At 33.5% G+C, this 18,424-nt stretch overlaps 1 protein-coding gene across 2 annotated transcripts in view; it reads left to right on the top strand.

Annotated features, from left to right (window-relative positions):
- The window catches only part of Plxdc2 (plexin domain containing 2), a 415,814-nt gene that overhangs the window by 269,562 nt on the left and 127,828 nt on the right, over positions 1 to 18,424 (top strand). For both annotated transcript variants that reach the window (XM_047520000.1, XM_047519999.1), the window contains one exon: positions 14,962 to 15,084. In XM_047520000.1, coding sequence (XP_047375956.1) covers positions 14,962 to 15,084 — 123 coding nt within the window. The remainder of the gene's footprint in view (positions 1 to 14,961; positions 15,085 to 18,424) is intronic.

Below are 18,424 nucleotides of genomic sequence, written 5' to 3'. Positions count from 1 at the left end.
TACATTTGCTTTTAATTTACTTAATTTTTATAGTAGGACATTTAGTTCTATAACATATTCAATAAGTACAATAAACTTTGGTGATGTGACAAAAAAAACAGCCCCTATTTATATTTGGACATCTTCTTTGTAGGACTGTTTCTGGACTTGTGTGTGTAGTGCCAGGGATCAAACCCAAGACCTAATGCATGCTAGGCAAGTGCTCTCCCACTGAGTCACATACCAGTCCACATTTTTAAGAATTATATCAAATGATAGTTTTTGAGTCCTTAGAAAAGAAAGAGAGGTATTTTGGTTCCTCGTGGTGGTTGGTGAGTGCTGGGGATGAAGAAAAAGGAAGAGCAGTGTATAAAAAGCTCCCCTCCAGAGCAGAACAGAGCCTGGATTGGGGCACAGCTGATCACACAGGGCTGTACCCCAAAAGCATATGTAGCTTCCAGGCAACGTAAGCAGGAATTCCATAAGGATCCATCCCACACACAAGTCAGAAAACGCAAGATGTAGTCTTCCCAAAAGGCTGCCCACAGAGAGCAGAGTCTAAGAGGGTAGGGGATTCAAGAGAGCAGTTTTTGCAAACTTAGGGTAGTGTACCCCCAAACAAAGAGGACCTCAGACTGGAGATGAAACCCCTAGCTATAATCTGCCTACCATGTTTCAGGCCAGTTTGTGAGCAGAGGAGCTCTGTGTCTTTGGTCTGGGAGTGTGAATTGCTCAAAGCCACTCCTGTCCTTGTTCACCATGTAGGAGTGAGTCTTGTTTTTCTTCTTGAGGTGATGACATCCCCCAGCTTTCCTGAAGTGTAATTGACAAATAAAAAATGTACATACAATGTACTGCTTTGATATCCGCCTACAATGTGAGATAATTGCCACCTCCAACCTGATTAATATATCTATCACTTCACACAGTTTGTTTGTTTTTTTTTCCTTTTGAGATTTAAGATCTACTCTTTTAGCAAATTTCAAGTACACAATGCTGTACTACCAGCAATAGTCCCTTCATGCTGCACCTCAGCTCTCCAGAACTTATTCATCCCGCAAGTCTGAAGCCTTATACCCTTTGATCAACACCTTCCTGTTTTCCCACTCCAAACTCCTGGGAACTGTCCTCCTAGTCTCTAATTCTGAGTTTAACATTTTTTTAATCCATTCATCCACTGATGGACACTTAGGTTAATCCTATATCTTGACTATTATGAACAATGCTACAATGAACATACTAGTGCAGGTATTCCTTTGACATGCTTATATCATTTCCTTTTTTATATACTCAGAAATGGGACTGTTGGGTCAAATGGAAGTTCTGTTTTTAATCTGGGGGGGAGTCTCCATATCATTTCCATAATGACTCTACTCATAATATCTCCGTGAACAATCTTCAAGGGTTCCTTTTAGTTTTTCTGCATCCTTGTCTACATTTGTTAATTCTTGTCTTTTTGATAATGACCCTTCCAATAGGTATAAAGTAATATCTTCTGGTTTTAATTTGTGTCTTTCTAATAATTAGTGATGCTGAGCACTTTTTCACGTACCTATTGGCCATTTCTATGTCTTCCTTTGAAAAATGTCTATGCAGGTCCTTTGCCCATTTAATCAGATTATTAGTTTTCTTGCTACAAAGTTATTTGAGTTTCTTATATTTTGTATAATAACCTCTTTATGGATATGTGGTTTGAAAATATTTTGTTATTCTGTAGATTGTCTTGTCATTCTGTTGAGTGTTCCCTTTGCTGAGCAGAAAAATCTTTTTACTCTGATAAAATCCCATTTGTCTTATCTATTTTTTGCTTTTGCTGCCTGTGCATTTGGGGTTATATTCAAAAAACAAAAAAATCTATGCCCACATTAATGTCAAGAAACTTTTCCCCCCTCTGTTTTTTCTAGTAGTTTTCATTTAAATAGATTTAAGTCTTCAATCTCTTTTGCATTGATTTTTGTATGTGAAGTGAGAGAAGGTTCAATTTCATTCTTCTATATGTGGATATCAAGTTTTGCTAGCAACATGGATGTATTTTCTAGCACTATTCCTTTCTCCTGTTGTGTGTTATCGGCACCTTTGTTAGTGATCAAATGACTGTAAATGAGTAGATTTATTTCTGGACTTTTATAGAATTCAGTATACAGATCTTTCCTCTTCTCACATCTATATCTAAAAAAATAGATTATTTTTTGCAATTTACCTATTACAAATGGTATTGTTTTCTTAATTTCCTTGTAGATGGTTCGTTGTTAGTGTATAGAAATACAACTTGTTTTTCTATATTGATTTTGTATTTTATACCTTTATTGAATTCATTAATTCTAATAGTTTTTCAGTGGATTCTTTAGGGTTTTCTAAATGTTCTTACGTCATGTCGTCTGTAAACAAAGAAATTTTTTTTTCTTTCTGACTTGGTTGCCTTTTGTTTCTTTTTCCTGACTAATTGCTCTGGCTAAGGACTTTCAATACTATAACAAATAGAAGTGGTTAGAGTGGGCTTCTTTGTCCTTTTCCTGATCTTAGAGAAAAAACTTTTAGCCTTTTACCATTGACTATCCTGTTAACTATGGGCTAACTCATGTTATATCATTTTCATTTTTTGTAATTCATTCTATATCAAATTTGTGAGAATTTTTAACATGAAATGGTATGGAATTTTTTTTACATTGATTGAATCATATGATTTTGGTCCTTCATTCTGTCAATGTGATGTATCATATTTCTTATTATATTTAACCATCCTTGCATTCTGGGGATAAATACCCTTTGATTATGTGTGTAATTCTTTTATTATGCTGTTTAAATAGATTTGCTAATATATATTTTGAGGGTTTCTCCATTTGTTTGCATGAAGGATGGCAACCTGTAATTTTTTTTCCTTGTAGTGTTTTATTCTAGATTTGGTGTCAGGGTAATGCTGGCTTTACTAAGAGAGTTTGGAAGTATTTCCTTCTCTTTAATTTTTGGGAGAAGAATTTGAGTAGAATTGATGTTATATCTCCTTTAAATATTTGTAGAACTCAGTAGTAATGCATCAGAACCTGGAAGTTTTTTGATTACCGATTCAATTTCCTTAACTGTTATTAGTCTATTCAGATTTTCTATTGATTAATGTTTCAGTCAGTAATTGTAGGATTTTTTAGCCACTTCCTTTTGGATATGCAATTTGTTGGCATATAATTTTTGTAGTCATCCTACCCTTTCTATTTCTGTGGTATCAACTGTGATGTCTCTTCCTTCATTTATAATTTTATTTGAGTCTTCTCTTTTTTCCTAATCTAGGCAAGGGTTATAAATTAATTTATCTCTTAAAAAAAAACCTAACTCCTTGTTTCACTGATCTTTTCTATTGGATTTTTAGCATACATTTCATTCATTTCTGCTCTGATTCTTTATATTTCCATCCTCCTGTTAATTGTAGGCTTATTTGTTCTTATTTTTCATAGTTCCTTGAGGTGTCGTTCTAGGTTATTTTCTGAGATCTTTCTTTTTTCTTCAGAGTCAAGTATTATTATAAAATACCCTCTTAATACTGATTTTGCTGCATTCCATAAATTTTGAAATATTTATTTGCATTTTCATTTGTCTCAAGATATTTGTTGATTTTTCCTTTTGATTTATTCTTTGACCAGTTGACAATTCAGGAATGTGCTATTTGTTTTCCATATATCCGTGAATTTTCCACTTTATTTCCTTGCTATTGATTTCTAATTACATATTATCATGGTCAGAAAAGATACTGGATATGTCTTCTGTCTTTTAAAATCTGTTAAAGCTTTTTTTAAAAAATGTAACATGTGGTATATCCTGGAGAATGTTCCATGTGCACTTGAACAGAATGTGCATTCAGCTGCTATTAAATGGAATATTCTGTATATGTTTGTTAGGTCTATTTGGTCTATAACACTGTTCAAGTTCTCTGTTTCCTTGCTTTCAGATGATCTGTCAGTTGTTTAAAGTGGAGAATTAAAATCCCCTAGGATTATAGTATTGCCATCTATGTCTCCTTCTCATTCTGTTAATATTTATATATTTATGTTCTCAATGACAGGGGCATATATATTGTTATGTCCTTTTGATGAATTGACCCCATTATCATGATGTAATGACTCTATTCTTATGAAAGTTTCTGATTTAACACATTAGGTCCCATCCTACTTATAGTACTCATATAAAATCTATAAAACATTATAGAATACCTATAAAATTGCTTGATAAAGATTTTATGGGTGTCCCATATATGGGATGATGGGGCATTGGATTAAAGTCTTTTTTTTGTCTATTTATGTATAGCCACCTCTATATGGTTATCATTTCTGGGTAATATTTTTCCCATTCTTTCACACTTGACCTATGTGTGTCCTTAAAGGTAAGATGAATCTTATAGGCAGCATAAAGTTAGATTTTGTTTTTATCCATGAGCCATTTTATGTCTTTTGATTGGAAAATGTAATTCACACATTTAAAGTAATCATTGGTAGGAATGACTATTGGTATTTTGTTAATTATTTTCTAAATGTTTGGTCATTCCTTCTTTGTTCTTCCTTTCTTGCTTACTCCCTTTATTATTTGATTATTTTTTTAGCATTATCTTTGATTTCTTTCTTTTGTTTTGTATATTCTCTACCAATATTTTCTTATGGTTACCTTGAAACGTTTATAAAATCTTCAAGTCATAGTCGTCTATTTTAAACTGATAACTTTTGCCTTGTACAAAAACTTTGCTCTTTAACTTCACTTCCTCCTATTTTATTGGTATCACAATTTTCATCTTTTTATACTACATATTGACTAATTATTACAGTTAGTTATTTCTAAGACTTCTTTTACATTTTAATATTGAATTAAAGGTGATTTGTGTTACCATCTTTACTGAAAATTGCTGAGTTTGTCTACATTCTGATCTAAGACTTATCCTTTAGTATGTTTTTATGTTGTTAGCATAATTTCAACTTGAAGAAGTCCCTTTTTCTTATAAAGTAGTTAAAATGGTGATGAACTCTCTAGCTTTTGTTTGTCTGGGAATGCCTTTATCTCTGGTTCATTTGTGAAGGTCGGTTCAGCTGGATGTAGTTCTCTTGGTTGGCAGTGTTTTTGTTTGTTTTGGTTTTTTGTTTTATTTTGTTTTTCAGCACTTTGGTTATATCATCTCTCTCTCTCCTGCCCTGTAATATTTTTGCTGAGAAATTCCTGGAGAGCCAGATAAATGTGACCTGGTATTTAACAACTAGTTTTCTTCTTGTCTTAAAAATTCTCTTTGTCTTTGACTTTTGAGAACGTATTTGTATGTCTTAACTATGATCTCTTTATGTTTAATCTAGTAGGGGTTCTGTGGGCTCCATGAATTGGGTAGTTCATTTTTCTCTCAAAATTTGGAGTTTTCTGTCATTGTACCTATAAATAAGATTTCTCACTTCTTTTTCATTCTCATTTCCTCCTGGAATTAAAAGTATGTATCTATTGGTTTGCTTGATTGTGTACTATAAATTCTGTAGGATTTCCTCATTGTTTTCATCCTTTTTTCTTTTTTTTTTCCTCTGGATAATTGTAACTGACCTATCTTCAAACTCAGTGACTCCATGACTCTTTCTTTGACTTGATTGAATCTGGTGTTGAAACTCTCTAGGGACATTTTAAAGTTCTGTCAATATGTTCTTCAGCTCCAGAATTTTTATTTCATTCTTTTTTTGGTGGTTTTTATCTCTTTGTTAAACTTCTTATTTTATTCACATATTGCTTTCCTGATATCAGTTAGTTGTTTGTATTCTCTTATAGTTTATTGAGCTTCTTTAAATTCTTACGTTTTCCTTTTTCTTTTCCTTTTTGCGGTGCTATGGATATGGATCAAGCGCAGGGTCTCATGCAGTTTACTACTGAGCTACATTCTCAACCTTCATTAAGATCCTTTAAGATGATTATTTTTATTTCTTTTTAAGGTACTTTGCAGACCTCCAATTATTTGGATCTTTTATGGGTGTATTATTTGGTTACTTTGGTACTGCCATATTTCCTCATTTTTTGTGATTTTGTTTCTTTGTGTTTGTGTTTGTGCATTTGAAAAACCAGTCAATTCTGTTAGTCTTTACAGACCAATTTTGGCAAAGAATACCCTTTATTCAGTCCAAACATAAATTCTGAGCAGGTGGCTTTTGGAATCAGTGGGAGGACTTGCTGTTGGTGGCCTAGGGCTGGCTGGCTGAATCAGAGGATAGATGGGCCCAGTGTTTGACTGCAGTTGCTGGCTTGTGTCTGTGTCTGTGGATGCAGTCTTGGAGTCTGGATTCATGGAGCAGACCTGGTGTTTGGGTCCATAATAACACTCAAGGAGTCGGGGTCCGTTAATAAGGGCCTGGATTCTGGAGCTTCGGAGGTTGACCTGGCACCAGGGTCCACTGTGTAAACCTGGGGGTCCCAGGTTCATGTGGGAAAAATTGTGCTGGGGCCATGCAAATCCTGGAACCAGAGGGATCAGGCTGGACCCTCAAGCCTGGGGGGCGGGGGCAACTTGGAATCTGAATGCAAGGGCAGCCTGACTCTGGCCTTCACCGGGGTGAAGTCTACGGCAAAGCTGAGCTCTTGCTTTCCCCGCTTCCTGTATATAGGGCACCTTCTTCCTTTCTGTGTTGCATGGGCTTTAGGCAGGGGTCACATAAGTAATCTGAAACTACCCTCTTCAGTGTGAATTTTCTTGCTGTTTTTCACCCGGGTTCTAAAACCCTCACCCGTATTCCTTAGACTTCATAAAGACATTTTTGTTTTCCACAGATATTTGTTCAAATTGATATTCTGAGACTTTATGCACTGGAAACTTCTATTCTGCTAGGTTGCTATCTTTACTCTCCCCCTATGATTAAGGCTTTTGAAATACTACCTGGATCTACCTTAAAAAAAGAGATAAACTTGATTTACAAAATTCAAAAAATGGGCTATTCTAATGACCCCCTGAAAATGCAGATAGTTTGTGTATTATATAGTGCTAGGGATCCATTCACACAGGGTACAGGGTAAATGAACCCTGGATAATCAGAAACGTATGAGAGGGTGGGGAGCGAGAGGTATTGACAGTGACCACAAAGAATTAACATGAATTAACTAAGAACAAGTTACATTGAATTATTTGAGGAACAAGATGGGAAAGGAAGAAATAAAATCAACAATTTTGTTATTAATTCAAAGTGAAAATGGGCAAAGAAAATTTTTCATTTTTTGTTTTTCCCCTCACCTTTGACTTCAGTTCCGGTTCCTCCTTTTGGGGTTGAGGAGAGGTACTTTATTTTTATAAATTTTTACACTGATAAAAATTCTGTGACATAAGTTGTAACCAAGTTATCACTTGTAGCTTTTTTTACCCCCCAGGAAATGACCTTGTTATGGTTTGTAATCCGTAGTGGTAACTTGAGACCATACAATGAAGGAGTCTATGATTTGAGACATGATTACACACAAACACACACCTGTAGTTTATAAAATATATCTGATATATTTTACCTTGACAGTTGGTTGGAAATACAAAGGAAATATTTGACAATTGACAGTGTTATAGGAACTCTTGGATATGTTTGTTAATTTTCAAATTAACAATTGCTACTACACATGCTTTTATTTGAAGACTGAATTATAAACGAGTGTTTGTCTTATAGTGGGTAGTTTATAGTATGTTAGGATATATTATGACTTATAAAATGCACTTCGTGAAAAAAAAGTTTAATTATGCGCAGACTGTTTGCTTCAAGCAAGTTGTCCACCACCAACACCGAACAGTAGACAAAACAAGAACCACAGGCGACACCCAGCTAATTCACTTAGTTTTTCATGAACAGAAGTGGAACCTGTCACATATGAGGTTAATGAGAAATCAGAAAGAGTAATCTGTTCTCTAAACCTTACCTATAAATTTCAGATCTGTTCTGTTACTGTGTAGACATGACAAGACCCATGGCAAAACCAAGGAGAGGAAGGTGACATGGACCATTGTTATTTGTACTCTAAAGCACCATTTAAACCATTTAATTACAAATGATCAGTGCCCTCCAGGCATATGGGTTAGCTCCAACCTCGCCTCTGGGGTCAGAATATTAACAGAAAGATGATGAAGTAGAATATTTTATGTAGGCCCTTGTACATTCAAGTTTTATAGAATGTTTCACAGGCAATTATAGCCTATTCAGGCTTCCTTTATTACCATGACACTTCCAATTAAAGGAAACAACCATTTGCAGCCAATAGGAGGTTAATATTTTTACAGGGTACTTGTTCTATTAGAATATAAAGAAAGGTGTTCAAACTAAACACTGTCAACATTAAGTGATTTTATTATCTATTACCTTGCAGTTAATTCTAGTGGTGCACCCTAGTGCAAACAGGAATAAAGCAGATAAACACTTATCTCCTACTCAGTCTGAAGCACAATTTTAAAGTCATGTAAGCATGCTAATGTAATTCTACAATCAAATAGTGTGCATTAGACAGAAAAGACCCTTCAAGGGTGAAAATAGAAGGAATTTAAAGGATGGCTTTTTTTTTGCTGATTTTTATTTTCAACACTCTTTTTTGATGCTTTTCATATAAACTGATGCCATTACACTCCCATTTTACAGATTTGGTAACTGAGAGAGAAGTTAAATAACTTAGGTAAAACACTAGGAAATAAATGAACTCTTTAATGAAATAAATTATCTAATTGTGTGTAATTCCCCCACCAATTAAGTCTCATTTGGTGGATTGCAATAGAGGAATCTAATTTAAATCTATTTATAGTATCTTCCAATTAAAAAAACAGGGGCTTCAGCAACACAATAAAAGGTGCAGGATTTGAGGTGACTCCAATTTTGCTCTCAGTATACAGGGTTAAAATTCTACACAAAGAGAATAAGTTTTTTTCTTCTTCAAAGTCCTTGTTTAAGTTTAAAATCCAGTGAGGAATAGTATGTGCTTCTGGAAGTTTTTAACTTGCTGAAATGACCTCAAGAGAAGTCAAAGGAATGCCACCTAACTTTCTTTCCTCCACAATACCTACCTTACACAAAACTGGACTCATAATGAATTCTAAAATATATCATAAAGATCCCTAAAATTTGGAATCATAAGACCTATTATAGCTATATGACTTTGGGCAAATTATCCAGCCTTCTCTTATTAAATACTTCATTTAATAAATGGAAATAATAATAATAATAACAATAACAACACCATCATTCTTTTCAAATTATTATATTGATAAAGTTAAGTGAACACATGAAAATAATATAATTAGTTAAGATCTATAGAGATATTAGTTAATTTCATTATTAACAGAACTATCACATTATTCCCACAATGATATTTCTGATTAGTGCATGTGTATTTGTGGTTAATACAACATAATCATTGAATGTGATTTATTCATGACAGAACCTATAATGATAAAATCCTTAAATGACCTGTGAGTGTGCTAGTCAACTTTTTACCTCTGTGACCAAACTACCTGACATAAACAACTTAAAAGAGAAGTTTATTTGGGTCATGGTTTCAAAGGTTTCAATCCATGGTCAGCTGGCTCCATTGCTGTAGGCCTGAACAGAGCTGAGGCAAATCAGAACATCATGGTAGATGGGTGTACCAGAGGATGTCTGTTCTGCTCATGACAGCAGAGAAGCAGGGTCAGCAAAGGGGGTTGAGGGGACTGGGATAAGATAAACTCTTCCAGGACAGCTCCAGTCACCTACCTCATTACACTGTCCTACCTCCCAATAACCCATTTAAACTCACAACCTATCAAGTGGATTAATCCATACACAAGGTTAAATCCAGTCATTTCCCAAAGGTGCCCTCTTTGAACATTGATGCCTGTGGGGCCAAGTCTCCAACTACAGGAGCTTTCCAAGGACATTCCAGATCCAAACCATAACAAAGGGGTTTACATATTTTAAGATTATTTAAATGTCTAGAGACAATCTACAGAAATTAGCCCTGCAAGAGCCTTCAAGTTGCAGGAACAAAGCTGCTGATTGCAACTGAACTCAGAACTGGACTTTAGGTTTACTAGTAAAGGGAAGCGCAGTGTGTTAGCTATTATTTGAGATTCAAGGAACAAAACAGTTTTGCTTCTTTCATTTGATTCTTTTAAATGAAGATTTCTTTTAATCCCAAATTATCAGAATAATAACAACTTGTCTACAAATCTTATGACTAGATAGATGACTACTGTTTGTATTAGATGAACAAAATCAGTGAATGAATTTTATGATTTCCCTTCAAATGGCTACAAAGAAGTTGGAAAAAAAATAGTTGACATATATTGCTTAAATATATTTAAATGTTATTTAATATGTTTAAACATGAAGGACAGAAAAATGAAATATATACACACACATATATATAGATACATGTGTATATATATATATATATTTTTTTTTTTTTCCCTCTACAACTGGGCATGCTCCATGACAACCAAAGAAAAGAGGTATATGTTAAAGAAGGTCTTCATAGCTATAAGTGCCTTTGATACTTTGGGCTAATTTTATTACGTTAATTTTATATAGCTCTGCCTTATTTGACATGTAATTACATTTTCCTTCTCTGGGCATGCTAATAAGTTTTCTCGCCAGTTATTTACTACTGCTGAAATGATATTTTGTAAATGTAGAAAATTAAGAACTATTGCTGGAATCAGGTGTTTTACTTCTTATTCATTAAGAGCTAACCTAAGACTGCCCAGTTTGCTGGCCCTCGTCTCTAAACTCAGCTACTTGAGAGACTGAGGCAGGAGGAATGCAAGTTGGGTAACTCAACAAGACCCTGTCTCAAAATAATATTTTAAAATGGGCTGGAGAGTAGCTCAGTAGCAAAGCACTTTTGGGTTCAACCCCCAATACCACCACAAACAACCAACCGAAAATCTAACCTGAGATATTTATAGAAATTATTTTTCAATGTGACCAAGAAAGAAAAATAAGGTATTCCCTGGATTAGCAAAACTCAGTTCATTTTTCAGAGTAGGGTTTTTTACATCTTTGGGTTATTTTCACATTGCCCCTTGGTGTTGTGAACAGTGGTAATAGTGTTAGTAGTGACAGATGTGTTATTAAGTGTGAGCTCTGTTTCTCATTCGTTGTAGTTTTAGCAACTAAAAGTACTTGTAGTAATAGGAGTCATAATTCATTTTAATGTTACAATAGTGAAAGAGTGGAGAACTATATTGCTTTTAGTATTAGCAAATTCTCTTGTATTTTTACTTAAACACAATTTGAAATTCAAGTCTTTGAAATATGGGAAATTGTCATAGTTCCAAAAACCTTTTTCCTGATCAAAGGAACCAGCAATTGTAAAAGTGTGCCTTTTTCCCAACATCCACGCCAACATCTATTATTGTTTGTGTTCTTGATAATAACCATTCTAATTGGAGTAAGATGAAATTAATTAGAGTTGTATTAATTTGCATTTCTCTAATTATTAGAGATGTTGAACACGTTTTCATATATTTACTGATCCCCTGTATGTCTTCTTCTGTAAAGTGTCTGTCCAATTCCTTGGCCCATTTATTGATTGGTTTTTTTGTATTTTTGTTATAAAGTTTTGTAAGTTCTTTATAAATTTTGGAGATTAGTACTCTATCTGAAGTGTGTGTGAAAAATATTTTCTCCCACTCTGTAGGCTCTCTTTTCACATTATTGATTGTTTCCTTTGCTGAGAAAAAGCTTTTTAGTTTGAATCCATCCCATTTATTGATTCTTGCTTTGATTTCTTGTGCTTTGGGAGTCTTGTTAAGGAAGTCTGATCCTGTGATGTTGAGAATCCTCAGAAAACTTGGAATGTATCCACCTTTTGACCCAGTTATCCCACTCCTTGGTTTATACCCAAAGGACTTATAATTAGCATACTATAGTAATACAGTCATATCAATATTTATAGCAGCTCAGTTCACAATAGCTAGATTGTGGAACCAACCTAGATGCCCTTCAACTGATGAATGGATAAAGAAACTGTGTATATATACACAATGGAATATTATTTAGCCATAAAAATAATAATATTATGGCATTTGCAGATAAATGGATGGAATTGGAGAATATCATGCTAAGTGAAATAAGCCAATTCCAAAAAACCAAAGGCTGAATGTTTTCCCTGATAAGTGGATGATGATATATAATGGGAGTGAGGGGTGAGAGAAGAATGGAGGAATTTTCGATTATGTAGAAGGAAATGAGAGGGAGGGGGGATGAAAATGGTGGAATTAGACAGACATCATTACCCTATGTACATGTATGATTACACAAATGGTACGAATCTACATCATGCACAACCATAGAAACGAAATGATGTATCCCATTTATGTACAATGAGTCATTGTACACAAGAAACCAGTACAAAAGGAACCAGTAATTAATGATGTCCTGGTCCAAAAACTGGGTTCTAGATAACAGAGAATAATTTCTTGCCAAATCTATGTAGAAATGAGGGACAAAAGTAGATATCTTATTTTAAATACTAATGTTAATATTTACATGTGTGGAATCTTAAAAAGTTGATCTCGCCGGGCGATGTGGTGCATACCTGTAATCCCAGTGGCTCAGGAGGCTGAGGCAGAAGGATCACAGTTCAAAGTCAGCCACAGCAGTGGGGAGGTACTAAGCAGCTCAGTGAGAGCCTGTCTCTAAATGAAATACAAAATAGGGCTGGGGATGTGGCTCAGTGGTCAAGCCCCCCTGAGTATAATCCCCAGAACCCCCCAGCAAAATAAAGTTGATCTCATATAAGTTGAGAGCAGAATAGTGGTTATCAGAGACTGAGAAGAACAGGGAGAGAGGAAAAGGAAGAGTCAACATGTACAAAGCTAGCGTTAAATAGGAGTAATGAATTCTGGCATTCTAAGGCTCAGCATAGTGCATATAATTAACAATAATGCCTTATCTATCTCAAAATAAGAGATTTTGAATGTATTCAGTATAAAGAAATGATAAAAGTTTAGGTGACAGTATGCTAATTACAAAGTCGAGCATTCCCCAATATATACATGAATCCAAACATAACATTGGGCTGGGGTTGCAGCTCAGTGGTAGAGCATATGCCTAGCATGTGTGAGGCACTGGATTTGATCCCCAGCACCACATAAAAGAACTAAACCATCAAAATAAAGGTATTGTGTTCATCTATAATTAAAAATATTTTAAAAATCACATCATACATCATCAATACATAGATATTAGTTGTCAATGAAAAAAAGTAATGAAAGAGGGAAAAAGAACTAAGCTTCTGAATTCATTGGCGATGCTACATTTTGCAACTCTTTAATTCTAGGAACTACTGAAGCTTTTCTTACATAGTTGTTTTGGTGAATAGATTTTGTACTAATTTAAAATTATCTTCTACCCTTGAATGACTGCCCTTGGTACTAAGCACATAGAGAATGTAGAGTAGGAAAATAACTACCTGGAGCTATTCTCTCTGATAGAACTTCCAGAGTCTAATTCAAACATTTTCCTTAAAGATTATATCTGTAGGATTTCTGTATCCACTTAAATCGTGAAGATAGGAAAAATAAATCATTCACCCTGAAAAATAATTACTCTTCATGCTCATAATTTTAAGGATGTGAAGGTGAACTTTGAACGTTAAGGGTATGACTGAAAATCTAGAGGAAAATATAATAAATACAATGATTATAATGCAATAAATTGCTATTTGTAAAAGATATTTATGGGTTTTTAACAAATAAAAATTCCTCAAATCTTTAAATAAATAAATTTGATTCTAGAATAACATCTAAAATTCACATTTTAGAATTTTAAACCTAAAGAGCACAATAGCCCGATGAAATCTTCATTCCCGTCATAAAGTATGACAGCAAACTTTAACACTTTCTGAGGCTTCAATACTATACAGTTTTGTAAAAAAATTTTTAGAAATCTTGTATGTTTTATTACTTCTTGTGAAAATTGAAAAATGACTTCTAGGAGCCTGATATCTAGTTAACTCATGATTGCTGAAACATTACAATTGAATTGTCACAAGTAATTTTATTTTTATTTTTAAATATTGCATTTGCATTGCTTTTTTTTTTGTTTATTCTTAAGCGTGCATTTCTTAGGTTCATATTAAAATCAGTTAGCATTCCTTGAATGGACTCTTCATTCAGGCAACTACAGACCCTGGAGGCAAGAAGCCAGTATAGGATTAACAATTTGTCATGGATAATCCACAAAGTAAATAAATGTAGTGTGAATAATTGAAAGTGGTTTAGAGTTGTAGCACAGGAGCTTTTGAGAGTTAATTCAAAGTTAGGTCCTTCATAGTAAATTCTCTCTCATTCTCCAAGGACTAGAGTAGGCTGACATTGATAACTCTAAATGAAGAGGCATTTGTACATCATCAAAATTGACTGTCTTATCTGCAAACATAGATCTTATCTTCTTGATATGGTCATAGTATTAAAAAGGTTTAATCAATCTGAGAAATTTGAAAGCTTTGTCTTGGGTATTTAGTCCCTTTCAAAGACAAAAAAGATAAAAAAATTTTCTGCATTTTAGTAAGTGTGATTTCTAAACTTCTACTCTGAGATTACAGTTTAAGAGAATTCAAAAAGCTATTATGAAAACAAATTCACTTTAAAAAGGACTTGTATGTTAGGCCAGTGTTAAAATATGAAGGGACTAATAATAAAAATATTAAATATTTGAATTACTTATAGTACTATAATAGCATTTCTCACTCTAATAATCTCTTCAGGTCAATAGGTACTTTTCTCACAATTAAAATTGAATCTATCACAGAATTCGGATTTACTGGTCTGCAAGTTACTTTCAAATCATATGAGCACTGTTACTTGATCCAGGCCTTGTTGTTAATCAGACATTAAGGGTACTGTGTTCCTTTTTTAATATAGTTACTCTATTTTATTTCCAAAATGGGACTGCAATTGCATTGGAGGCATTTAAATTACAACTTTATCTAAACTTCTTTATTTAACTTCTTTATTTAACACATTTTCTCTTTTGTTAATCATAGGTTTTATATACACTGGAGAAGTTGTGCATCGGATGCTAACAGCCACACAATACATAGCACCTTTAATGGCAAATTTTGATCCCAGTGTATCCAGAAATTCAACAGTCAGATATTTTGATAATGGTATGTATCTTGTAACCTGCTTTGGTTGAATGTATATTTTTAAACATCCAGTTACAGAATCATGTTAATATTTTTGTGAGATTTTTTGGGTTGTTTTGTTTTTGTTGTTTTGATTGATCAGATTTGTAAATCACTTATTACAAATGTGCAAATACCCTAAAACAACAAATGTTATACTATTAACCTTTAAAGATGTGATGTAAAGGACACGGTCAAATGGCACTCATTCATTTATTCATTCAATTGCTCATTCAACAAATGTTTATTAGCTTATTTTATCCACTATTGTAAATGAGTTCCTGTAGAAAACACCTCAGACAAAGCAAATGCATTTATTTGATTCTATTTTTCAGTAATTCCTTCCTATTAAAAAAATTAGCCAAATAAGTATAATGTTGTTGGTTCTGATCTTCCAAGTACAGGCAAGTGTCATAATACATGGATATTAAATTTCCAAAATTTATGAATTCTGTGTATCTATAAGATAAACAAAACTTTCTAAAAAATAAGGTAGTAGCATTTAAAATACACTTAAGAAAATAAAATTTTCCTTATTTTAGAATATGAAATAGTTCCTATTAAGATTGACCAAGTGTATTGGCACTGGTCTATCCCTGTATTTCTTTTGGGAACATATAATATAGTCAGGGAAAATGTAGAACATATCATTAAATGCTACTAAATAACAAATTCAAGATCTTAGAGGCATAAATGAATTTTATGTATACATCGCCTTGGCAGAGGAAAAAAAATTATAAGCAAAGATTTTTACACTAGAAAAAATAAAGAGAATTTTCTGTACTCTTTAGAATACAAAAATAGTATATATTTGCTCAAATGACAATTTCATCTTTGAAAATAGTGGACTCCTTTAGGGTAAACAAATTTGTTTCTACTTTTGTCTTATTTCTGGTGATCAAGGAAGTAATTACTAATGCGTCGTATAGATCAGATGGTGACAGTAGCCTTGGGGAAATATGATCATTTTGCTAAAAACCATCACAATGAGTGAGGTGAAGCCATATCACAGGTCAGAATTGCAAAGGAAAAAGGAAACTAACCTTACTTAGATGGAAAACTTGAGAACTACATGGAACGATTTGAATCATACCAGAGTGGATCCAACATTAAATGGCTATAAATGTTAGCCATAATAATTATTTCTCCCTATTTTTTAAGAATTGATATATTTTATCAACCCTCCCACCTCACTTTTGTTGTTGTTGTTATTGTTGTAACTCTTGAGTTGTTCACCTCCAAGTATGTTTGAGTAATTTTTAAGTATACTTGAGGCAGACTTACAACCGGAAACATATCTGAAGCTCATTTCAAGATCTCACACAGAATCATGTTAGGCATGCATTCCAAGTAAATAAGAAATGACTTGATGACAACTCATTATTTGCTAAACCCCACCACTTACTAAATTATGTTAGGGGCATTCACTCATGAGCACAAGATTTTGATGACTAAGATTGTATATTATTAGCATCGAAATCACAAAGTTCTAGTAAGTAACTCTCTCCCCTTATGAATTCTTTCATATATCCTGTTCCTAGGATGGGCTTCATGTTTGAATTTTACTTTCATTTAAATGACTTTTAAAAATTAATGTATCCACTCCAACTGGACTCTAAATTACTTGAGAGCAAAGTCTGACTTTTCTTAAGAAATTTCTCTCTAGGACCTGGAGTAAGTACCTCATAGGCAGTTAGTCACAATGAATATTCAATGAATGAATAAATGAAAAATTAAATATGTAAGATGAGTTTTTACTTCTAAGAGTTATAAAAGTATCAATACTCAAGAATTAATGTATTTTTACCTGTTGAAATAATTTCTGTGTAGCATCCAGTAATGTTGAGTTTCTACAGTACAATAATAAAAGTTGAATAATTGCTTTTTTTTAAATCAATGAAACACTTTTAAATATTGAAATATTCTCAACATCCGTTGGTTAGGATCATTGATAGAATGCTTAGGATGGGAAATAGCTTTTAGCAAAGCAAATCATTTCTAAAAGAGATAGCTACAGATTAGAAAATTTCTTCTTAGAGGATATTTCTGTAAAAATAAAAGCACTAGATTTAAAAAACTGAGTTGATGCTTCCAGTTGTTACAGTCAGCCTGAATGATAATGGCTGTCTGAGTCACAGAATATTAATGCACAAAAGGGAAAAGCTATAAAAATAATCCTTTTTACTAGAAAAATAATCTGATGATTCATCATTAGCAAACAATAACAGCATAATTCATAGTGATAAGAAGCCTTATCTAGTCGAGAATCAGAAAATTTGGAGTTGATAGTGAACTTAAATAATGTCAGTTCATTCTAGTTCTGTTTTATTTGTGAGATAAAAATTTGGCATCCATTATCAATCAGGTATTTTGATGATGGTTAGGGAAGTTCAGCTCCAGTAAGCATTTAGGGTGGGTTAGCCACTCATGTGATATAGGTGCTTACATAACTTCAGAGAAGCAGCCCAGATTGGCCATGTCAGGAGGTGGATCACCCAGCTCTTTGGAAACGTAGATTCAGTTCTTAGGTCATGGCTTCCTTTAGTCTGTATCTTCTCCTACTTCATAATTATCCAAAGAACGTTACTTTCTGGTCCACTTACCTAATCATTCCACATATTATGCATTACAAAGAGAGTAAGGGACCAAAGAGAAAAATGTAAGAAAACACTCTCATTCACCTGCATGTCATAGTTTTCAATCTTAACAATATTTAATAAAAGATGAAACTTGAAATTGGTCCCTTGATAAACTCAGAACAGAAATATTTTGCTTATTTTAAAATTTAATGAAAACATTTATACTCAGTAATCTTTCCATTGGTATTATACAGAAGCATTAAGATCCACAAATGTTGGGGAAGCCATGTGATAACATAACGTAAAACTTAGCATATGTATACAGTGTTATTTTTTGAAACCTGCTACTAACAACACATTAGGAATAGCTTTATTGAAATTTGCACTAAAATATTTAGTCTATTTATATAGACCTCTCATTTTTCACAAAGAATTTAAAGTCACTGTCTTTTCTTATATTAAATTCATAAATTCCTTGAAGACAAAAATTATATTTTCCCTGTTATAAAAAAGGAAACAGGTTTATGCAGGTTAATTGTGTCCAAGTTTACACAGAGGGTTTTGTGGAGGCAGAACGTAAGTCTAGATCTTCTACCCTCTAGCTCTTTCTTACACTGATAGAAATTAGAGAATAAGGAAGGCCCAGGACTTGAGGGTTAGAGACATCTGAGAAGACAAAAGAAGTTGAGAGGCATTTCATGTACTTGTGAAGTTATGGGATGTTTCCTGACTGACATTGTCTT

The sequence above is a fragment of the Sciurus carolinensis genome, chromosome 12, assembly GCF_902686445.1.
Source record: "Sciurus carolinensis chromosome 12, mSciCar1.2, whole genome shotgun sequence".
In the NCBI taxonomy this organism is placed as follows: domain Eukaryota; kingdom Metazoa; phylum Chordata; class Mammalia; order Rodentia; family Sciuridae; genus Sciurus; species Sciurus carolinensis.
This window is presented reverse-complemented; position numbering and strand designations above follow the sequence as displayed.